Below are 22672 nucleotides of genomic sequence, written 5' to 3'. Positions count from 1 at the left end.
GATAAATCAGTCATTGAGAAGGGCATTGCAGAGAAACAAGAGTATGGTTCCACTTCTCAGAACAGGGTTTGGAGACAAAGATGGTCCTAGGACATTTTGATTTGGCTCTATAGGATTTCCCAGGAGGCACACCTGTTCTCTCTGTGTACTCCTTTGCAGGAGTTGAAACAGATTACATTTCCCACAGMCCAGATGGCTCTCACTATCAAAGCAGCCCCAAAACTCCAAAACCAGATGTGGATGTGCATAAGCAATGGGAAAATCCCATCCACAGAAAAGCTGGAGTTGAATGATACCACTGCACTGGATGRTGGGGCTTCTGGAAACCCCAGGAGTGCTGCTGAAAGGTTTTAAGTTTATTGCTAGGGCATCCATCACTCCATCCAATTAGGTAGTTTTATCAGCAGCATTAAGATTAACTGCAGCTGTAGAAGAGTTGTGAAGGAGTCCAAAAGCACTACTGGCTCCCAAACTGTTGGATGATTGTTTCATCTGGATAATAGAAAGCTGAGGAAGGACTAGGGCAGTATTTATCAAGGAAGCATTAACTAAGTATGAGACTTGGGGTTTGTGTGGGAAGGAGTAAGGAGGCAGCTCAGTTTTCAGGAGCAAGTACATAAATTTGCAGTGATGCAGGATTGAACTGGCTGAGTGGGCACCTACCTAACACATAAACACCTMAATGCAAGCATGTGTTCATCTGGGTCAGAAACCTGCAGTGCTGATGAGAAAGTGAGTTAAGACTACAGCATTCCCTAAGGCTAGCACTCTCAAGGAAGTGACACACCACGACTTACACGCATTTTCACTGACAAGCTGAGGKTCCCCTTGCACATAGAGCCAGGCTGTTTGCCTGGTTACAGCAAAATGTGAAATTCAGAGATAGCAAACTGAGAAAAGAAAAACAGAAGATATCAGGGAGAAAACAAATTAAAAGCAACAATCTGCTAGTGGCGTTTTTAAGTGTAGCTATTTGAAGATATATGCATGAGCTAATATGCAAATATTAATACAGTGAGAAATCAAGTGGGATGTCAACCATATGCCACCATATCAGAGGAGCCCAAAAGAACTTCCCAACCAAGCCTATTTCTCATCTTCCACACAGCTGAAATGGGAGCATTTGATGTGTTTATCTGTAACRGAGTAACTTCAAATGCAGCTACTAAGAAACATTTAGAATCTGAATRACAAATTCTGGTGCTAATGATCTGTCCATTGAACCGGGCAGATCTAAAGCTGCAGCACAAAAATCATGATGTAATGTCACGTACATAATACAGTACAAACTGTATAGGAAGAGCTCAGTGTTCTATTTAAGAAAAAAATATACAATGACTATTGCCAATGATAGTGACAGTAAATATGTCATTAAAGCAAACAATTGCTACTGTATACAATGACCTATTTAGGCTTATTTTCTTTAATTCCTCAACTTAATCTGACAATGCATATAAAAATGGTGGGAGTTCATAGGTTAGTATTTCTTTTAAAAACTGCTGCCCTACTTACACAGAATGAACTCCCTTAGTACACAACCATCAGGAGTGCAATTTCACATGCAAGAAACCACAGAATTTTTGCTTAAATGAGAAAAAAAAATTGTTCTATCATGAAGCATGAGATCTYGAATGATCCATTTGAATTATGCTTTATCAGAGTAGTTTGCTCCTGTCAATTACACTTCCATGCTAATGGACAGCATGTCTGTAGTCACAGGATTTTAGAAACATATTCCAGTACTGTAAAATTTTAAATAGTAATTCCAGTCCATGCTCAAAAGTGCATTTTAACTCTTCAGAGAATCCTTTACACACTCTGAGCCTCTTTAATTACTTAGAGAGATTTCCTCAACTATAACAATTTCTTGGAACCAGTATTTTATGCTTATCTAGCTCCTGACTTTAAAATGTCTATGGGATACTAAATTGGTTTGGGTTTATTATAAACCAGTGTTTTAAAAAGACATGCCAGTTCATTAATGGTCCCTACCAYTTCTAATAAACTCCAATGATAAATAAAAAATGGAGACTCATGGATCAGGTTAGAAATACTGGTCTATTTGGAAAGTAATTACTTCTTGCACAATTTCTAATTTTAGGAAAGGTGTATCAACACTGCATTGTTGTAACTAGCTCTTGTAGCACATGGAGTATTTAATTTCCTTAAAATAAAAACTAGAATCTCAATCAAATATCAAATAAAACTATTTTAAAGAAAAAGCAAGTTCTAAAATATGTTCTTAAAAGAACCTTGCATGCCTCACTCAGTGCTCAATCACTTCAGCTACATTAGAAAATGATTACTCAAAAGTGAAATGAGTCATCACCTAACCTGAAAATACCAAAGTTAAACACTAAAACTAATGCATTTTTAACATTCTTTCAATTTTATGTTTGAAACACAAGCAATCTGATGAAAATTATACTTACTCTGGTAATATCCAATTGGAAATGTCACGTTGGCTAAAGTCACCTTCACTAAATTATGCTAGATAGTTTGTTCCAAATTCTAGAGGGGACTGTAAGAGGTAAGTTCACTGTCTTAAACAAGTTGATGGTCTCTAATACAAGGGTATGCACAATTACATAGAATTCAGGCCAAATATATGGAAGCTACATTCAGTAAGTATTACAAATTGATACTATGTCYGCTATTAATTATACTTGCTAGTTTTGAGAGAAAACAAATAGAAGTTCATTGGCAGATAACAGAGCTTTAATTTAATAAAGAGCTTTGAAGAAGTGATTTCCTACCTTCCTGAGCACCTAGAACTGCCTGACTCATCACACAAGTCTTGACAGAGCTATTGGTTCTATCTTCCTGCCTGCCTCCAGAACTATTTTGGCTAGGGGCAGATTAGCTGTGAATAAGGTACATTTCCTCTTACCTGTTTCTGGTGTACAGCACGCTGCCTCCCATTCTGGTCAARTTTTTCCCACCCCCAAGAGCTGCCAACAAAACCATTGGACTGTGAATGCAATCGGAAAAAATAAGAGTTTCCCTTCCAACTATAATTTTCTATCACTAATTAAACAAAAACACTGAGTACAGAACCTGGAAAGTTAGTRTTACTTCTTTTTAGATTTGAGAGTGCTCTCCTCTCCTGGCTGRTGCTGTGGTAAATCTGCCCATATTCAGTGTTAAAATAAAAAGTAGTGATGTACGCTGATTATTACAGCAGGTAGATTGTCCAGTCCTCATTTTAATGGTCTCGTCTTCATTTCAATCACAGATGTACYCCTGTTAGAGGGAAACAGAACCCAGTGCTCACATCTTTGTGACTTATTAGTAAATCAGAATGTCAGGGTGGAAATACATACAGATTCTTCACTGCGCCAACTGTACATGTGCAGGCTCTCAACACAAACTTAGCAATGTAAATTTAACTGTACAGATACAACATCCTYTGAAGCCTTATAAAAATACCAGTGCAACATAGAGCCATTTTACAAAACAATCATCTTTATAGAAAGGTATTTTAGTGGTATATGCTGAGGTAAATAATAAAAACAGACCCAAGAGAGGGCATGACCAGTGTTAAGGAGAACTCCAGATGAAATTTGGCCAAAAGGCTGTTTTATAAAAGCTAATATTTACCTACCAGTTACGATCCCTGGTAAGGTGCTTATTGCTGTAATACTTTAATATTATTCTTCAGTTTACAAATTGAAAAATATATGAAATTAGATCTGTATGAATGTTAGGTATTAGCTGTCACAAATTTAAAAAGGCATTGTACCAAGTTTTCTTAATTGTTTACTAACCAATTTGATTGTAGTAGGTAAATAAACTACAGCATACATTTTACCTGACACCATGCATCAAAATCACCATAAAAACTAAGTTTATCAAAGTCCAACTCCACAAGGAAAACATGAAAAAGTGCAAATTATGTACCCAGTATTTCTGTCACAGCTGTTTTTTCTTAATATGGCATGAAAAAGGTTTACAGCATATATTAAGAAAATTCTTACAAGTGTTCACTTCAATGTTTATATATACAACATTTCGCTCAAAGTGCTCACTATATGAAAAAAAAACTGATTGGATAAAAATATTTAAACAGTGCTTTCTGAAYGTTCAGGGAAAATTCATATAATACATCAGTCCCATTTGTTTTCCTCTTCACTCAGTGCAATGAGATGCAGAAGTCACATCAACTTCATGAAAAGTTTGCTTGCCACATTGCCAGAAAACCTCAGTTACAGTGGCATTCTTGGTGTCCCATTGGGAGTGGGTCTTTTATTTTTTTGCAGGTGGCTTTGATGTTTTCGAGATCTTACTACTTTCATTCTTACTTCAAATACTTCTTGTATGGCTTTTCGAAAACAATGGAAATTGTAGTCTATTAATCCTACAGAGACAGAAATGTTTTACATATTAATAAAGACATTCATATAATAAGGTAATGAAAAAACTGGTTATATTCTATGTTTAGTGAAATACCATACCCTCTATCTGGAGGTCATATGCAGTGAACCATCCAGGAATTTTTTCTGTGCTAAGCAAAAGCACGTTTGATAAATACAAATAATTCAGTAAGTATTACAACTTGATACTATGTCTGCTATTAATTATACTTGCTAGTTTTGAGAGAAAACAAACAGAAGTTCATTGGCAGATAAYAGAGTTTTAATTTAATAAAGAGCTTTGAAGAARTGATCAGTATACTAGAAGAAAAACTGGAATCTTTCATAAAATATGGTGTCATTTTGGAAATCTGCTTTACAGAATAACTGCAATAAAAATAAGTAGTATCTATTAATCAAGATTTTTTTTTTCTTTTACAATATGTAAGTTTTGAAATGGATACTTGATAGAACTATAACCGAATCTTAGTCAGCTATATTTCATCTTACATTGTAATAAAAAAATAACACAATAGACATGCTGTTAGATTAGGTACTTACATAATAGGCAGATAACATTACCATGTCAGTGGGCTGAATGTGATCCCACAGAAAAGCTGTAAAGCCATATTGGTAGTCAATTGGAAGACTTACTGAGTGCTACAATTCTGTAATACCACAATACAATTTTAGAATTTTGGTACTGAGCTCATGACCTCTTTCARTGTTAATGCCATAAGCTTTCTTAACTCAAATACTGCAGCATTTTCCACTTCAATTTCCCTAAGAGAAGATACATATTTTTAAGTGTTTGAAATCTACCATGTTACACTATGTTTTTTTTCCCCAGGAATTATTTTCCCTCTCCCTAGAGTTCAGACAAAATATTACCTGGAAGTGATCAGGCACAAAAAGCTCATGTCCATTATAATACCAGAACTCTACTTACTGCAGAAGAATGCAGTCTACGAAGTGTCCCAACTATGTGGATACAACAACCTCACACAGTTAGGGACAAACCCTCATTGATGTTTATTCAATATGGTGTCTTTTCTGAAACACTGCTGTTAGTAAGTACGCAGAAGTAACACTTTTTATGCTTACAACAGAAAGTAACTGCATCCAATAYTAATATGCAATGAAGGTGGTAGGGGTATGAAAGAGATGTTTGACCMGTTTAAGTTCTATCAAAAGCTCAATAGGCTGTCAGACAGCCCAACAGCCACGCTGCAAATGCTGCATTCACAAACACACCAACTCTGACTGGTGAATTAGTATCACAAGATRGGGCACACAAGCCCAGGTGACGGCTTGCTCTCCGCTGCCGAGTTTTGATCTCAGGGCACGTCACAAAGACGAGTAACTCAGTGAACATCATGACAGTGAGCAGAAAGATCATGAACTAAGGGTTCAGTATTGACCTTGACCAGGGTCAGAAAGACAATAAAGAAATTTTATGCACTTTAACTGCAAAATATTAAAGCACTCCTAAACAGGACTATGTCCTAAATATCCAACATTTCAAAAGCTTCTTTTCAGATACAAGAAAAGCAAGAACATCTATCAGCCCATTTCAAAAATTTTCCCTTGGTTATGGCAGGCAGGCTGTTCCAAATGTGTATGCTGGTGTCAACAGGTACAAATCTGTGTGAGTCAATATAAACTAACACATTCTAAAGCTGCAGGTGGAAGCTTTACTGCATTGGATGTAAACTTTCAAATGCTTCCATATCAGAAAGTTGTCAAATACATTTACAATTTCATCCCTTAATGCAGCACAAATACTTCATGTCTTTAAATGTATTATGCAAACTTTAGCAAGCTGTACTTACCTCAGTATTTATGATAAAGTTARAAACTGTTATCAGCTAATATCAACCGCAGTTATTCAACTCCCTAATATAAGGGAAAATTAATCCAATAGTAGAAAAGGGAAAAATACCTTTTCKCTCAAAGCTTTCTTCTCTGACAAAACAAACAAGAGCAAGGAATTTTGTCACCTCTTTTAAATAAAGGACRGTTGTATTATTCAGTTTTATGATTGCCATTGATTCTTTGTCATAAGGAGTTCCAGTGCCATCATCTTTAAGCCTAAAGAGCAATATTCAAACAAGATAAAACATCAGATTAGCTAACAAAAGTACTGCTACATTGGTTCTCTCACCAAAAAATGTCAAACTTCATGAAATCTTCGTTTTAACCTTTCAGAAAGCCCTTCTTCAAACTACACACTACTTAAACTAAGAAGACAGATTACTTTTTTTTTAACCCATCACACACCAAACTTTAGATCTAGGACTAGAAATCGGATTGCTTGATTGCCAAAAGCTGAACTGGAACCTAATTTTTTCCTCTGTAAATTACCATTCATTTACTACAAGGCTGCTTTTCTTTTAATCAATGCTTTATATTATGACTTATCATAAACATGTGAAACAGTAGGTCTGTACTGATAATTCCAAATCCAGTAACCTTGCTTGAGCCGTGGCAGCTGACTGATAGTTTAAGACATCATGAGACTTTCCTCACGAGAAGGAAAGTATTTTTTTGCAACATTGTATTATGAAAAGATGTTTCTCCTTCACAGATGCTGTGTCATGATGATCACTGTATTATTTTTTTTGTACACTGTAACATTATAATTTTACCCTCATTCCTGAATGCACATACAGATATTGGTACATGGGTAGTTACCACCTCCCAGAACAATYAGTCTCAATAATATATTAAAGTGGCAAGTTCCACAGATGCTTTAGGAACTGAAGACAAGAAATTAATTGTAATGTCATTTCTTTAGTGTGTAGCTAAAAAATGGCGAGCAGATATTTGGTGATAAATGCTAAATGGCTACACAATCACAGTGGCAGAATGATACTTTYTAAGTAAGTGGTATTATACAGATAATTATTAAATGCACAGTCTTTTGAAATACACAGCATCATCTTTCTCTTTACAAAAAAATCAGCATTATTTTATACCTCTGTAAAACAAGTTCTTACAGTTACTGCAGTCATCACTCCAAAATCTGAAACACGGGGYAGAATATACAAATTTCAGAAATTTTAGCTAAGTATTCCACAATTATTTGTAACAGTGCTTGTTGCACACTTGCACCACGCTCTCCCTTGTACTTTCTTTGAGAGTGCAAGGTGTCTCTCAGTGAGTACAACTGCAAAGCTACCCCAGCCTRCCAYTCCCTAAGCATTTGGCCTCCAAGTGTACACRTCTTAATTCACTAAGTCTCAATGTSCCCCTGCCTCTCCCAGGAATGGCTGGCATTGTATCTGGTCAAGGGCCAGGCCCCTGAAAACATAACTTGCAAGATGTWCATGCCAGCGCAGGAGATCTCCATTTGCTAATATATAAGGAGGGGAAACTGAAAAAAATCCAGAAAGGTTATATAGAGAATAGAGGACAGAGAACTGAAGCTARAGTGAAACAACTCTGAGGCCATTAGAGGCCACTGGCTATTAAATGRAACTAAATATGGCCCCACTTCTTTTTAAAACAGAAGGCATCCTTCTGTTGAGTTCATTTCTAGGGAACAAAAAGATGATGTTTCCTATTATTTTAGGTTGGTTTCTTCCCACTTCACCCCCCAAATAAAATTATTAGCACAGAAAGAGGAAGATGCTCACTAAAGAGGCTGAACAGGAAGCAGTGCTTCTTGCTGGGAAGGATCTGTCCCTCAGAAGCCAACCATTTCCTCTTCCCCCATCCTGGAAAATTATCCATTCTCATCACATCACTCTGATTTTGAGGCTACTCAGATTCTCAGTACACAACTTTATGGATAACTTTCATGATTTACTTACCCATATATACAAGAAATGTCAATCACAACGTCTATCATATCACAGCAGAGTTCATAAGTTTGCATATCCACTGGAGTGCTGTCTGTTGCAATATAGATCTTACTGACTACATCAAATAAAAATGCTTTTTCAATCCCAGAATTCTATTCAAGAGAAGAAAAAAGAAAAAGTGGAAGCCATGTTCTCAAATTAATACTAAGCTTCTTTGTTCCTTTACTTGCCTGTTATACAAAAAAAGCTAGGCTAAAGAAGTTAAACTGCAAGCAAGCAAGCTCTTTTTGAAAGAACTGTACATACAACACTGTTGTATTTGTAACAAACCATAATGTTCACAGACCTTCCAACAGTTTCTGCTTCTGAACAAATAAAATGCCAAGCTACACTCCCAAACTTCTCCACTTGAAGAGATTACATTTCTCTTCAGTGGAAAAGGCAGGGGKGTGAAGGAGGAGCAGAAAAACCTTCCAAGTTCAAGCTTTTGGTGTTTTATTTGTAGCAATTAAAGACATAAAAGAAAGCTGTAATCTAAAGTTATTCTAGCTAGGCAAATAAGAAGACAGAAACAAAGGAAAGAAAATGCTGATGGACAAAGAACACAGTATCATTCAGGAACTGATTTCTCAAGGAAATTAAGGAAGTTTTTTCATAGGGATCTGTTGGCTGTTCTACTGTCTGGTTCTCTAGAACACCTTTGTCCTGTGACAAAGACCAGTGTTTTGATGGTGGCTTCAGGTTTCAGGTAGCAATGRTGGTTAAAGCCATGTTTAAAATGCTAAGGCTTGCAAAAGTGATGACAGCTATGTTCCTGTCATCCTGCCAAGCTGRTTAAGACTCTCTCCATACTGGAGACATATCATATTCACAGATCTGAGAAGCTAGCCAGGAATGCTAGCTCTTACTCTTTGTGTAGATAAGGTAACCTGCCGTAAGCCTCTGCTTCCTAGAAAAAAAATGTGTACTGCTTCACTGAAAACAGTAACCTTGCTGGCTGATATCAAKGGATTACACCTGGGCAGCTGTGCCAGCATGGAAAAAAAAGGGCAATTTCCTAGTACTGCTGAAGTGCAAGCTATAAAAAACRCTTCAGTATCCACCTTTATGGGAAGACAAGGAACTTTCTCCATCCAACTGAATTGTCTCCATGTGTGGGATTCCCTTTTTAATACAGTTTGGGCTGCTGCCACAATAGTTTTGTAACCACACTGAAAATCCCTGACAAGTTTRATAGTTTCAGCTTCTTTTGTAGTTACAGAACTTTACCCTTTTTAGTTCTTTCTTTTCTAAGTCAACCATTTAACACATTGTTAAGTGACTGAAGTGACTCTTCTGCTTTCCATATTTCCTGAAATAGGCAGAAAGATTTCCAGCACTGGATATGCTATTGAACAATCGCCAGAAGTATTTTGGGCATTTTCTTCTTAAAGAGGCTTCATTCTTCCATCACTCCACACAGAGCTAAAGCTGCAGATATCCATTAGTAATAACAGAGTATAGARGTGAACTTCTTACATTTCATAATGGAAAATATTCTCTGAGTGGCATTTCAGTAAGTCAATATTAAAAAATACTCAAAACTAAGTATATACTGTGGATACCTTAGGTACATGAGCTATAGCACAGTATATACAAGGAGAGTCTCAGAGAAATGTCTTTGTTCAACCTGAAGAAGAGAAGSCTCATTGCTATCTACAAATCTATCTAATGTAACGGTTCAGAGAAGCCAGAGCCAAATTCTTCTCAGAGCTACAGTGTTGAAGGACAACAGCCAACAGGCAGAGGCTGGAATTCTGACTTGATACAAGAAAAAAAAAGTAAGAGTAGCAAAGGATTGAGAGCATGCTGACCTGAGAGTTTGTAGTTTCCATACTTCCAAAAGCACAAAGCTGAACGGGACCCAGCCATAAGGAACTTGTTGTAACTGACCTGAGCAGCAGCTGACCTCTAAAGGTCCCTTTCAGCCTACAGGGCTCYATTGTGTCTATGTTCTTTGAGCAAAAAACCCAAAAATGTATGTATATTTATGCTGGTTGTTCTGGCCACACATGGTAATTCTGTAATATTACGTTTTAAATAGTAATTCTGACAGCACCTCAAGTAGTTCAACAGATGCTGTCAAATAAGATTAATTACAAGATTCACTTGAAACATCATATAAGTATGAAGCCGTAATTCATTGCCCAAATTGTATTTGAAAATACAAGTAATTTCAGACAGAAGAAGCTGGAACTTGAGCCCTGCAGTGTCATTCATAAGAAGTCAATTGCAAAATTTTGTATTATAAGACATAGTGATAATTTCAGCTGTACAGGTAACATGCACTTTAAATTATTAAGATGCCAGTGACAATATATAAGACTTAACAATATGAAATGATTTTTTCATCTCAGAACTCCAGGTGCTGCAGTCTGCCTGCACTTGCAGTGACAATTTAGAAAGTTTTCATCTTGAGATGTTTGCCATGCCAGCAGTTACACCTGCTGGTAAGGGCAGAAATATGTCTCTTAACTTAAACTATGCTTGTTTTCAATTGCAAGTAATCCATCGTGGTAGGACCTGYTGAGAAACTGCACATACTTGCTTATTTAGAACTTTGTATGGTGACAGAAACCTCTGTTAAAGGGTTGGATGGACTGCCAGGAGTAGTAACCACTAAACTGTACCCACATGTCTTCAAATGTTTCATTTGCTAGGGTTTTTAGTACAACTGTAACTGAAAAAGCAAAGGATTTCCCACAATTTTTGTGTGGAAATTACTCAAACACCCACAAACCCCTACCCYCTAAAAAACCCAAACAGCAATTGTAGAAAAAAAATAATAACGAGTCATAAAAAAMCAGGAAAAGATGGATAAAAAGTACTATTCAAAGAGACATTACATCATTAATGCTCAGGCAAAATGACAGTAAGAAATCAGCTGTTTCTGTTACTGAGCAAGTGGGCTCCTTATTAAAGAAACAAAGGCCTTATGCAGCTGAATTAAAGGCAGCCATTGATTAAATGAGAGGGGTCTGAATAAGCACCAGTTCTCTGTGAGACAACCCTACAGTCTCCAGAGAAGATGCACATGTGATAAAAGCACTCTGAATCGATGTAAGAATATTCCATGGTTAATCTGAACCAAGAGTCATTGTAAAAAATATGCAATGAATATATGAGTTTTTATTTTGGATAGGTACTTGAAATTCAAACCATGTTTCTCAGCTATACCGGGTGTGATGATGTAGAAGGCAGTTCATATTCCTTAAATAGAATAGGTTCAGTAAAAGTGGTAGTATTACTCCAATTCCTAGGATAGGTAAGCAGGCTTATCTTTTTCTATCTTGAAAGTATGAAGAGAAAACCAGAATTTGGCCCTAAAAAGCAGTTCTCAAAAGAACTTAGGAGGATATTGCCAGTTAGGAATGAATTTTGGACAGTTATTTAAACAGGTGTTACAGCAAACAGCAGATTCCATGAATTAATGTTAAGCACTACATTTGAATTCACAAATTACAAAATTTAAATCATTAAATTATCAAAATGGTATGTAATTTAATTTTTACTATAATAATTAATACATTGTTTCTAATATTCCCGAAAACAAACCAAACAACCGCCACGTGAAAATCCACATTCCCATGTCACACARCTTGATTTGTTGATAATGCCACAGTAATTAGGAAACAGGCATCCTTCTATATGAAGCTGGTAAGCATCAGGTAAGATTTACATGGGTTTTGAGTACCAAGCAAACTGCTATTTTATGACTTACAAGCAGTTATRTTAAAGAATGTAGAAGCAGTATTATCACACTGATGGTTCCTCAAACATGTTCACACACTGTGGCTTTATAAATTCAGGCAAAAATCTGCTGTGAACTAAAGAGTGATCGTAGATCTATTTTTTAATCGTCAGGTTTTTGTGTTGGAAATCTCCGTGGCATAAATGAAAGCATTTCCTCATGAATACTGCTGCAAAACCAGAAGTAGAACATGAATACACCCACACCCTGATATCCAACCCCTTGGCTTCCTGAGGTAAGGCGTGACCAATATCCATGCCAAAATTTGTTGTTACTAAGTTGCCAGGGTAAAGAGGCAGCCCCWAACTAATTGTATGCTGGAGAAGGATGTTTCATCTTCCTGTGGTTGCAAACACTCATTCTGAGTCTCTCTGTCTACAGACAGAAGATACTTGTAAAAACAGACAGCAAGCATGCTCAGGACACAGTGATGCAGCTACACATGGCCCCAGGTCACTAATAAACTGGAGCAAAGAAACAGTCTGAGACTCTTTCCCATACTGAACRTGGGAAATAGCACACCTCTCTCACTCCTCTGGACTTCTCATTTATTCAAAATACTTGTACTTCCTTACAAATCATACCTGATATTCTAGGTATCATTGGAGCTGGGTTCTCCAAGCACACAAGCAACTGTCATCAGTCATTCAGAAAGCTTCTTGTGCTCAGTTCATGTGGAGAATCTGTACAAACCCTTCACCAACTATACACACTAAGGAGACTCTATACAGAGATCTAACTCATTCTGAATGACTGGGGTGACTCYTGGCAGAAGGAGGAGTATTATTCAGACAGCTTTCTCTTAAGGCTAGGTGCCAAAACCAGTATCTAACTGCTCTAGAATTGTTGTCATCATTTCTTCATTACCTTTCTGTCGTGGAGTTTTGAGACTACRTGATAATAACTGGTGTACAGTCCAGCTGTTTTGGAAGAAACAGATCTTCACAGCAAACCATTCATCATGAAACAGTATAAATATGCTGTTTAGTAGTAAGAGAATAAATTCTGGAATGACCTTCCCCTATTCCTAACTTTCCCTTTCCCACAGAGAAAAATGAAGTCTAATTTTAYCTTACTGCTGAATTATCTTAAATAAATTCTTATGTCAAAACCACAAAAAGACAAAACAAAATACCTTGCTTGACAATTGAAGCTTTAGAAATTAGTGCTATATGCCGAGTGCAAAATTAGAATACTGTGAGAAAGAGTGCAGCTTTTGAAGCCACTATGACCTGATTTAATAACAGCTAAAATAGGGAGTTTCCCCTTTTCACAACCTACTCTCTGTGCTCCCTTTCACTCATTGCCCCATGCTTCCACCTCTTACCTTGTGTCAAAACAAGAGCATGCTGGACTCCTCCATCACATGCTTTTAACTAAATTAAACAGTGCATTAGCATGTGTCATAGTCACCCCATGAGGTAACAGGTGAGTGTCAGAACCAGTACAAAGGAAAGCAAGGGATCAGACATACAGGAAGYGTGGGGCAAGCAATCTCTTCCACAGTGGCTACAAACCACTAGATACAGAAAGCTCCATAACTGGCCTTCAGAGTAACTATGGAAGTGGTGGAAATGAATTCTTTGTCTAAAAATTTCACAACATAAGATTTCCTTAAGCTTGGTAAACTTCTGATACACACTAACATGAATTCTGGGAAGCTCCACATATGAGGTTGGACTACATTATGCTCCTTCAAGTATTTATTCATACAGGTTTTAAGTACAACTTAAATGCATACAGCACAGACTTTCCTAACATTCAGRTTGATGTTACAAGCAGAAAAGTGATGGCTGCTAACCTACTTCATGTGACTCAGGAAATACTATGAGTGTCTCAGCATCTCACCAGTGCTGTTAAATAGATAGGGAAGTGAGGCCAAGCTGCGTGGGGGTGTATTTCAACTAAGTTCTGGTAATTTCTCTGAGAGTTCACATTGCTCAAGATCTCTAAGAAGGCAGTGAATGGAGTATCTGAACATGCATGTTGGACTACAAATCTACAGACAAAGGATATAGTAAGTACTTACTGAAATAAAGATGTTAAGCAGGTTTTCCAGTGTTGGAAGCTGTGGAATCAGTTTCTGTACCACTTTGCTAAATGCTTCAAATATAGAATGATCATATATGCTTGTCAGATAAAAGCTGGAAAAAAATGTCACCACATTTTCCTTTTAGCCACATACTGTGAACATGAGGTACCTTTCATAATATGAATGAAATAAAATATTGTCAAACAGTAAGTGCCTACACTAATGCAATTACCTCCTGTGATCAAAAGTCACAATATAATTGAAGCACAGGATTTCATCTCTATACTAGAAAAACCCCGAAGCTAGACACCAAAACCTAGACCTTGATGTCAAACTTTTTTATGCAACTCCCACACTGGTATTTGCCCAATATTTTGYGAATTGCAGGAGAGGAGTGTTACTAAGTATGTCTGTTGTGACCTATTTTTTTATGTTGTGGACCCATTTGTCAGTGCAGTGATACAGTCAAGTAGTTAAGAGCTCTAAAGAGTTGGCATGTTCATGCAACACGCCTCTCTTTTTAATATCTGTGTACTTGGCTTTAAAGTGCTAAGAAAGCCATGGCAACTTGAGGTCCTCTGGTTCCCAGTCTGCAGAAGTCCAYTGTTTGTCACTATTTGCTACAATAATCGATTTTACCAGAAAACACAAGGCAAAGATACAGCATGGGTCTTCCCACGTGGCTCCAAGCAGGCTGCAGCASTGAGGATGAGTGACTGGGAGGGGACCCCGTGGTAAAGAGCTTTCAAAGAAGGCAAAAGTGATGTAGTGACATATACGCTCTGCTGTCTGGAACTCTACTGGTTGCTGTCACTGTCCAAGCCAAATGATTTCAAGACAGCAACTGTACCAAAAACTGACAGGACTCATATTTGTCATCTGTTATTAACCAACTCTCTATCTTTCCCTCCAAAATAGCAATCAGAAATAAGACACTTTGGCTCAGGTCAAACATAGTATCTCTGATTATCCCTTCTTTCATATATCAAAGCTTGTTGCCTGCTACTTCAAGAGAACAGAAAATGGTAATTTGTCAAATAAGCTGCTCCCCTCTTTAGGATTCTCTGCACAGCAGCTGTTCTCACCTGAGGTGAATCTTCTCCAATCCAGCATCTGCAAGGTCATCATTTGCCCTTTGGTGAATATCCCTCTGTGTTTCAATCTTGTGATCATCAGATAAACCATCCACTTTATGGATAAAAATTTCAAAGTTGATATCTGGATTCACTTTATAGGCTCTGGTCACAGTAAGATGCAGCCGAGCTAATGCTTCCATATAATCATCCTAATARAGGAAAAAGAAGAGCTACGAGTTAAGAAAGTATTTAAAATATATATAGTAAATTTTATGATATTACTACAACTCAACAACAGCTTAAATTTTTAATGTTTTCTAAGTAGAAGCCTGAGTCTATATCCAGCATGTGCACCAATCTCATGCTGTCAGCACTTAGGAATCTGAGCAAGAACCTTGAGATGTTAAAACAAATTAGTAAACTTCTGAACATASTGCAGAGAGAGATTAAAAATAGACAAGCAGCTCTTCAGATTTAAATTACTTCTTTTAATGTGTGTTTGTAATGTAGATTTCGTATTTGCTTTGAAAAAAACTATGCTTTCCAACCCATTTGTCTATTGCTGAAGGAAGAAAAGAAGAAAGTAGCTTACAGCCCCCTTTTTTTTTACCTGAGAATCAATAACAAATATCAGTGCTCCAGTGCCTCTGAAAATCATCTCATAATCAAACGTAGGGTCAAAGAAGTCAATTTGCCCAGGAAAATCCCATATCTGAAAGTTGACAAAGGAGCTGTTGGAAACATCCTCTCTGCAGATCTTGTTTGTGCTCTCCAAGAAGAGAGTCTCATTTGGTGACATTTTGTGGAATACTACTTTCTGAATGGAAGATTTTCCACTTCTTCTCAATCCCATRAGCAGGATTCTTGGCTTAACTTCAGTACTGAAGGGATCATTGAAATCCAAAACTGAATAAAATCACACAAGAAGAAAAGGAATATRTTATGGCAATATAATTAGTAACTGCCAGAAAACATACATTTGATATTTATTTTCATGAATTTTTTATTTGAATTTATGCAAATGTTACCAATGTTCAACTTAGAGAGCAGTGCTACTTGAATTATTTGTTCCTTAGGCTRTACTATCAGAAAATATACTTCTCATCTCCAGGACAGAAACAGTAGAAGGCTTGACTGCTCTCTTTGTATGTGAAAAATCTGTTACCACACACACATCCTAAAATACCTGATTTTATTCTAATTAACACTATACCACATATATTTTTCTTTTAAAGAGTATCATCTTACAACAAATACCCTTTTCAGCTGATAGCTACATCACACTGCTGGAAGGACAGAGCAAGACTGTGTAAAGTCTGCATGATCTTCCTATCTGAGGGCTTCCTTCCTCTAAAATCAATCAATCAATCAATCAATCAAATCACACATGCAAGGAGCTACAGGAAGAGTTCAACTCAGCAGGCACACAATTTTTCTATGTTGGAACTTACAGTACTGAGCTTATGAGGAGCCCTTTTCTAAGATGCTTAAGATTTCACCTGCTGCTCAGTAATTTCTTACAATCTGTAAAGGTTTGTTATCTAATAAATAAGATTACAGCATATCATCTGCCTATTTGCAAAACAAAGGCTTGGGAGTACAGGAGCTTCATTTTGTTACCTACTCCAGTTTGAAACTGGTACCACTTTTTCTGGTGCTGATGCAGTTATATTAGCATCAAGCAGTTCCAACAGTAAACTATGCTGTTATATCTGTATAGCTATCCACTCCTGTAGGCACACCAACTTTAGCTTCAGGTGTCTCTAATCAAAATACCTACAGCAGTTTCAATTGCTGCATTTAGCTGGCCTGTAACTGAAATGTCCTTTGGTGCTGAGGTGAAATGGCACTGCCTTTACATGTAAAAAGCTTTCAAAYACCTCTGTGAAACTCCATCTGCAGTGTCAAACACAAGCAACACAAAAAAGGAGTTGTCAGTGCTAAATCCAGAGCACCTCTCAGAGTACACAGAGGTCAAATTTAAAATACTGATCACATAACAGGCTAAACATACTATCTAGTGAGGTTTGGTAGACCTGCTCCCATTCACTGCACTACAGACTATTCAGATTATACTTTGTAGCACAACTTAATTATATTKCTTCCTCTTTTTCTGCTGGAATAAGTTTTGAATTGCAGAAAACTGGCACACGTTTATTCACATGAATCATTTTTGAATATGCCCTGCATACATTAAGTGATCAGCTTAATTCCCAAAATATGAAAATCCAAACCAAGAAACCTCAGCAACAATTTGAACCTGTCAGTTTGTTACATAGCCTTATCAGCCAAAAAAGATGGAAAGCTTAAAGGAATCCTTTGCCTAGGAGTATGTTTTGCACCTGGGSTGGTGATCACATCTTTTATCTTCTTGTGTCCCTCAAGCATCACTCACAGCTTTCAGAAACATAAGAGCAGGGTATGCCTGCCAGGAGGGTACTGATCTTTGTTCAGGTCTGTATATATCTCCCAAATCTGAGTGATAGAGAAATAGGGCTTCTCAAACTGAAGGTWTTGCAGTGTTAGCATAAAACATCTCCTGGCACCATCTACTGGCTTGTGAGAGGTTGTGCCACTCGCTGTAGGCCCATGTCATCTGTGACTGACAGGACTTTCCAACTCAATATCGGTGGGATGCTGTCCAATTCAAATACAAGGAAAGGCCTTGGCAGGTATTTCCATTTACTGTGGTCTTGTCAGTTACCACACATGAAACACTGCCAGGCAGGAGGAGGGCACGGAGGAAATGCCTTCAGGCAGAACAGCGATAGGCAACTCCATAAGAATCTCATCCTCCAAACACTGCCACTTCTGCTGATCTACAYACAACAAATTTAGGAAGTAAAAAACTGAGGTCAACACGCTGCTYTGCTCTTCCCATCAACTTGAACAGGGAATGTGGCTGCGAGAAGCATGTGCCTACAATACTTTACAACTACAGAAGAATAATAAACATCCGTTCTAAGACCATTTTAAAATAGTTTATGTTTTCAGGGTACAGTTTTGTCAACAAACCAAACTAAACATGCAAGATTTAATAGTGTATCCTCCATGGCACTCTGGGTTTGGCCATCAGAAGAGAAAATAATTTATTCAAAGCTTTATAAAGACTTYTTAAAAGCATATAAAGAAAAGTCTYCAGGCTGAAGTTTTACTGCATTTTTCAAAACAATAAAAAGCTGCCATTTGCTCTGTAGGCAACTGAACTTACAAAGTCTCATTTACCATGGATATGTACTTTGTGTCCCCTTCCTCTTCCCACCACAACAACACCAACTTCCTCCTGTATGTCTTATGACATATCCTCCAAATAACAGCTATGACATGCTGTGGCTGAACTGCAGCTGGCTACACTGTGCAGATATGTACACCCGGCTGCCAGCTGATGCCACAGAGAACACTCAAAGATGCGCACCTGTCCCTCCCTCTGTGGACACTTCATTCAGATTTCTCCTCTCTTCTGAATGCCAGTTTTCCTCAAACTTGTGGGAACTTAATAATCTTTGAGATGTCTTTTGTTTAAATTTGGTTGAAGGTGGACAGAAGTTTCCAAGGTTTTGACCACTGATGAGACAACCTGAGGAACAGGCTACCTTACCTAACTCCCTTTTCTTTAAGAAACAAGCAAAAAACCCACATATACCTGAAGAAATATTTTAAATAACTTGGGGTTTACATTGTAGTATTAAATTATTCCATCCTGTTACATTTTTACTGATTGTAATACTTAATAGCAAGAAATTGCTTTCTATTAAAGCCATACTAAAAAAAAAATACAATAGCAACTGCAAACAGAATTAGCAATGAGAAGAATGAATACCAGCTCTTCTACTAGTAARACTGTTATTTAGCTTTTGAAATCGTGCCAGTTCAAAGACAGGGAAATGTAAGAGTATCATCCAAACCTGATGAGATAGCAAGGCTTCTATAGCACTTCCCTCTCAGAGAGAGTTAAGAGATTACCTTATATGTAAAGGAATTGGACGATGCATTGCCTGCCCACATTCCTTTGCAGGAGTACATGACAACTCCTTTTTTAATTTGCCACAGAAATGCCAGTAGATGTATCACTGCAACTTCCCAGACTAGGTTACTGAGTGAGATCATAATATGCCCAAGAGAAAYACTAAACTCTTCTCTGTTCTATAAYGGGAAAGATAATTTTCTCTATTGTGAAATGCAACGCATTTCCCACTTCATTCACTTTTAGAAAAAGTAAATGTTGTAAAATGACATTTGCTAATGCATATCAATAGGACTTCATATTTCAACTTTTATAAGTAGCCATAAAGAACAGAAGCCAAGCTGGTTAGAGGCCATATCCTTTGAAGTATTCACAAATGTAACTCAACAAACCTAAAAGCACTTTCACCCAGAGATGCACTCAATTCCTTACAAAAYTTCTGTTAACTGCAGTTGCGTCCTTGCTTATGGAGTGTTTTGCATGCATTGCAACATGCAGAAGAGCACAGCTCTGAGGAACTGAGAACTGCACGTAGCAGTCCCGACCTGTCTCACCAGGATGCACAGTACACAATGAATACTTCAATATCTCCTTTACACTATTAGACATAYAGAGATAACTAAAACAGTTTTTGAATCCCATCTTGAATTCCAAATCAGTTGCAATTAATTGTCAAAGCAGGTGACTATCAGTGCTTCGCAGGCGTATGGGATGGGGATGCCACATTCTGTACATCCCACCAGCTTTCAAATATCCAAATAAAACATTACAGCTCATCTGTTCAAGTAACATAAAGCCAAAAGGAATTATTTTGCTCATGTTACCATCTGCAAGGTATTGAGCCTCTTGAGTCTAGTTTTGAACTAATAAGCTAGTGATGATTTTTTTTTTTTATCCCACTAATGCAGTTATATTAAATTTTAACCATTTTTGTGTAAAAGAGAGGCAACAGTCCCAAACTTTCCACTCTTGCCTTCAAGCCCATTAATCTTATAACATTTCCAGTACTGCTGTGACTGTGGTATTTGCAGCACTTTGGATTGCTGTCAAGAAATGCCCTTACAACACTCCTATAATGAATTTCTTCAATGCTGACAGATTGCGAGAGACTAAAGAGTTAACAGAAAAGGCTCATATGCAATGAAGAAGGCTGTTCATCTACTGCCAGTTCATAGACATTGCAGAAATGCCTGGTGGAAGGAAATTCTTGTGGCTGCAGCAAAGACTTAAAACCAGAAGACCCGGTTCCACATTGCCACAAGTGGCAGTGGTATGTCTTAAAGCCACTTCTTTGGACACTCTGCAGAGGGCTTCCCTGCTTCTAAATAATTTTTAATTGCATCTACAAAAATATTAATAGGTTTTATGTAAATTTAAGKGTTCTAAAGTCTCTGAGTATGACCCTTTGTGCCAACTAGAAACAAGGACAAGAGCCATGGTTTCAGCATTGAGGCTGGAGAAAAGAACCCAGTATGAAGTGAGAGATGACCAAAATGAAGTTTTGAAATCTTCTGCATGCTTACAAAGTGAAATTATGCTTTTACTTTTAAGCCTGRCTTCTCTCTTCACGGTCAACAGCCATGCATTGAAGCCTTTCTTCCCATACTGCCCTTTCCATTCTTTCTTTGTAGAAAAGTGAAGGCTGTGACACTGAATTTTGGACTACTTGCTATACAGAGCCAGGAAGAGAGGACAAAAAAAAAGGGGAAAGCTCCTTGCCCTGCAGCCCAGTGTTACACAAAACACAAGACCCAAATCCCAGCCCCCTCCATTTCAGATGCTGTATGTCTTTTTCTCCAGAGAATTAAAAATGAAACAGAAAGCCAGGGAATCTGGAAAGGTAAAATGGATTTTATTTTAATCCTGTGTAAAATAGTGCCTGCACGGATTGTCTTCTCTGCTATTCGGGATGTAAAGGTTTGTTTGTGTTAAGTACAATATTCTGGTGTTCCTATAAAGAAGCAATTGAAATTTTCAGAAGTCTAACAAGGTCCTATTCAAAAATAGCCAGATAAAGTCRTATGAAGACAGAATATGGATTACTTCTCTAAAGAAAATAGTAAGTTAGTGTAGCACTAAAGAAATACAATAAAATTTATTCTCTTTGCATCAAAATGAAAGCAATTCTTTAGCAGGTTCAAGTAAGCCGTTATTTAGTCTCAGTTACAGCTCTTACAGTCTAACATTCCTATAGCTTTTAACCATGAAGGCTTATACTAAAATCACTGACCTTTCTCCCCTCCCCAAAATTACATTAGTCAATGCAGCACCTCYATGGCAGCCTGTAGGACTGGGCCTTTAAGGAGAAGGGTTCCGCACGCTATTACTGAAGTAGACTTAAAACATGTGGCCTTGTATTATGCAYTTATAAAAAAGCAGTTCTCTTTTCATCCTGAAATACTGAGAGTTCGCCAAGCTCCTTTGTGAAATATGTCTCAGAAGAATGAATTCAGGCTCTGAATGAACGCAACAGGCTCTGAGCTGGCATTTCCTTTTTCTACTGAATGAGACTGCTTTTCCTGGTAAGCCCGTCCTTCTCAGCATCACCATCCATACTGACAGGGACATGCAGTGAGTAACGCGGGTCCTCACGAGCACAGACAGACGGACATTTAGCAGAGCCTGCTACTGTGGGACTGACACTCGCAGCTGCGGAGCAGCCCCGGACACTAAGCTGCGTGTGGCCGCTGCCTTATATAGCACGACACCCAACCCCCCACCTCCTTGGCACACTCGGATCACATCATCAGGCTGTGGCCTCTAATAACTAATAACTCTCACCCTAGACATGAAGAATACTGATGAGAGATTACACACACACACACACACACACACACACACACACACTTTGCCTGCATTCCCTTTTCCTCCTTCCTCTTTCCCAACACTTCCTGCTACCTGTCAGCCCTTGCCCTGCTCCTGTCTCAGAGCTCCCTGCACCCTCTGACCCACCGGGCACCCTGTCCCCGTCCCGGCCCTTCCCATGGCCACCTCCGCAGCATCCCCGCTCCGCCCGGCTTGTCAGCGCCCACCCCCATCCCCAGCCGGGCCTGCCCTCCCTCCGGATGCCTCGTCTCCCCCGCACCGCTGTCCCTGGCTCCCCYCGTGCCCCAAACCCCGCGGGGAGCCTCGCCTCCTCCCTGACCCACATCCGCGGGCAGCCAAATCTCACCTCCTGGCGGCGGCCCCGTGCCCCCCGCCACCGTCCCGGCCTCACCCCGGCCCCCGCCCCGCTTCACCCCACACCCGCACTCGCTGCCTGCCGCTGCCCCGCAGCCCCCTCGGAGCCCGGTGCTGCCCCTCGGCTCTCCGGGAGCAGCCCCAGCCTCCGCCCCCGCTGCCCCGCGGCCGCCGCCACGCCGCTCCCCGCCGCCCCCGGTGCCGCTGCGGCCGCCGCGAGCGGCACTCACACGCCTCATCGCCGCCGCTCTCCGCGTCGCCGTCCGAGAAGGACTCGGCCCCGTCGGCGTAACCCGCCAAGCCCACGATCTCCTCCTCCTCTTCCTCCTCCTCGTCCCCCTCTTCCTCCTCCGGCAGCTTCCTCGGCACCTGGCTCATGCCGGCCACGCTCCCGACGGGGCTCCGCGGCCCCTCTGCCTGCGGCGGGCTGGGGGCGCGGGGGGCGCAGGACCCGCGCTGGCGCCGCGCCCGC

At 39.0% G+C, this 22672-nt stretch overlaps 1 protein-coding gene across 1 annotated transcript; it reads right to left on the bottom strand.

Annotated features, from left to right (window-relative positions):
- Positions 1–1294: 1294 nt before the first annotated feature.
- On the bottom strand, positions 1295–22666 carry RRAGD (Ras related GTP binding D). The gene is made up of 7 exons (XM_057384678.1): positions 22431–22666; positions 15667–15962; positions 15066–15265; positions 13978–14092; positions 8168–8310; positions 6295–6443; positions 1295–4357 (listed from the first exon to the last, which is right to left on the bottom strand). Exons 1-7 carry the CDS (start codon positions 22576–22578, stop codon positions 4206–4208), a joined length of 1203 nt encoding a protein of 400 aa, XP_057240661.1. The 5' UTR covers positions 22579–22666; the 3' UTR covers positions 1295–4205.
- Positions 22667–22672: the final 6 nt, after the last annotated feature.

This window comes from Malurus melanocephalus, unplaced genomic scaffold, assembly GCF_030028575.1.
Source record: "Malurus melanocephalus ecotype Western Australia unplaced genomic scaffold, MMel_1.1 scaffold_732, whole genome shotgun sequence".
Taxonomy (NCBI): domain Eukaryota; kingdom Metazoa; phylum Chordata; class Aves; order Passeriformes; family Maluridae; genus Malurus; species Malurus melanocephalus.
The sequence above is the reverse complement of the archived record's forward strand: the minus strand, read 5'-3'. Positions and strand labels throughout refer to the sequence as shown.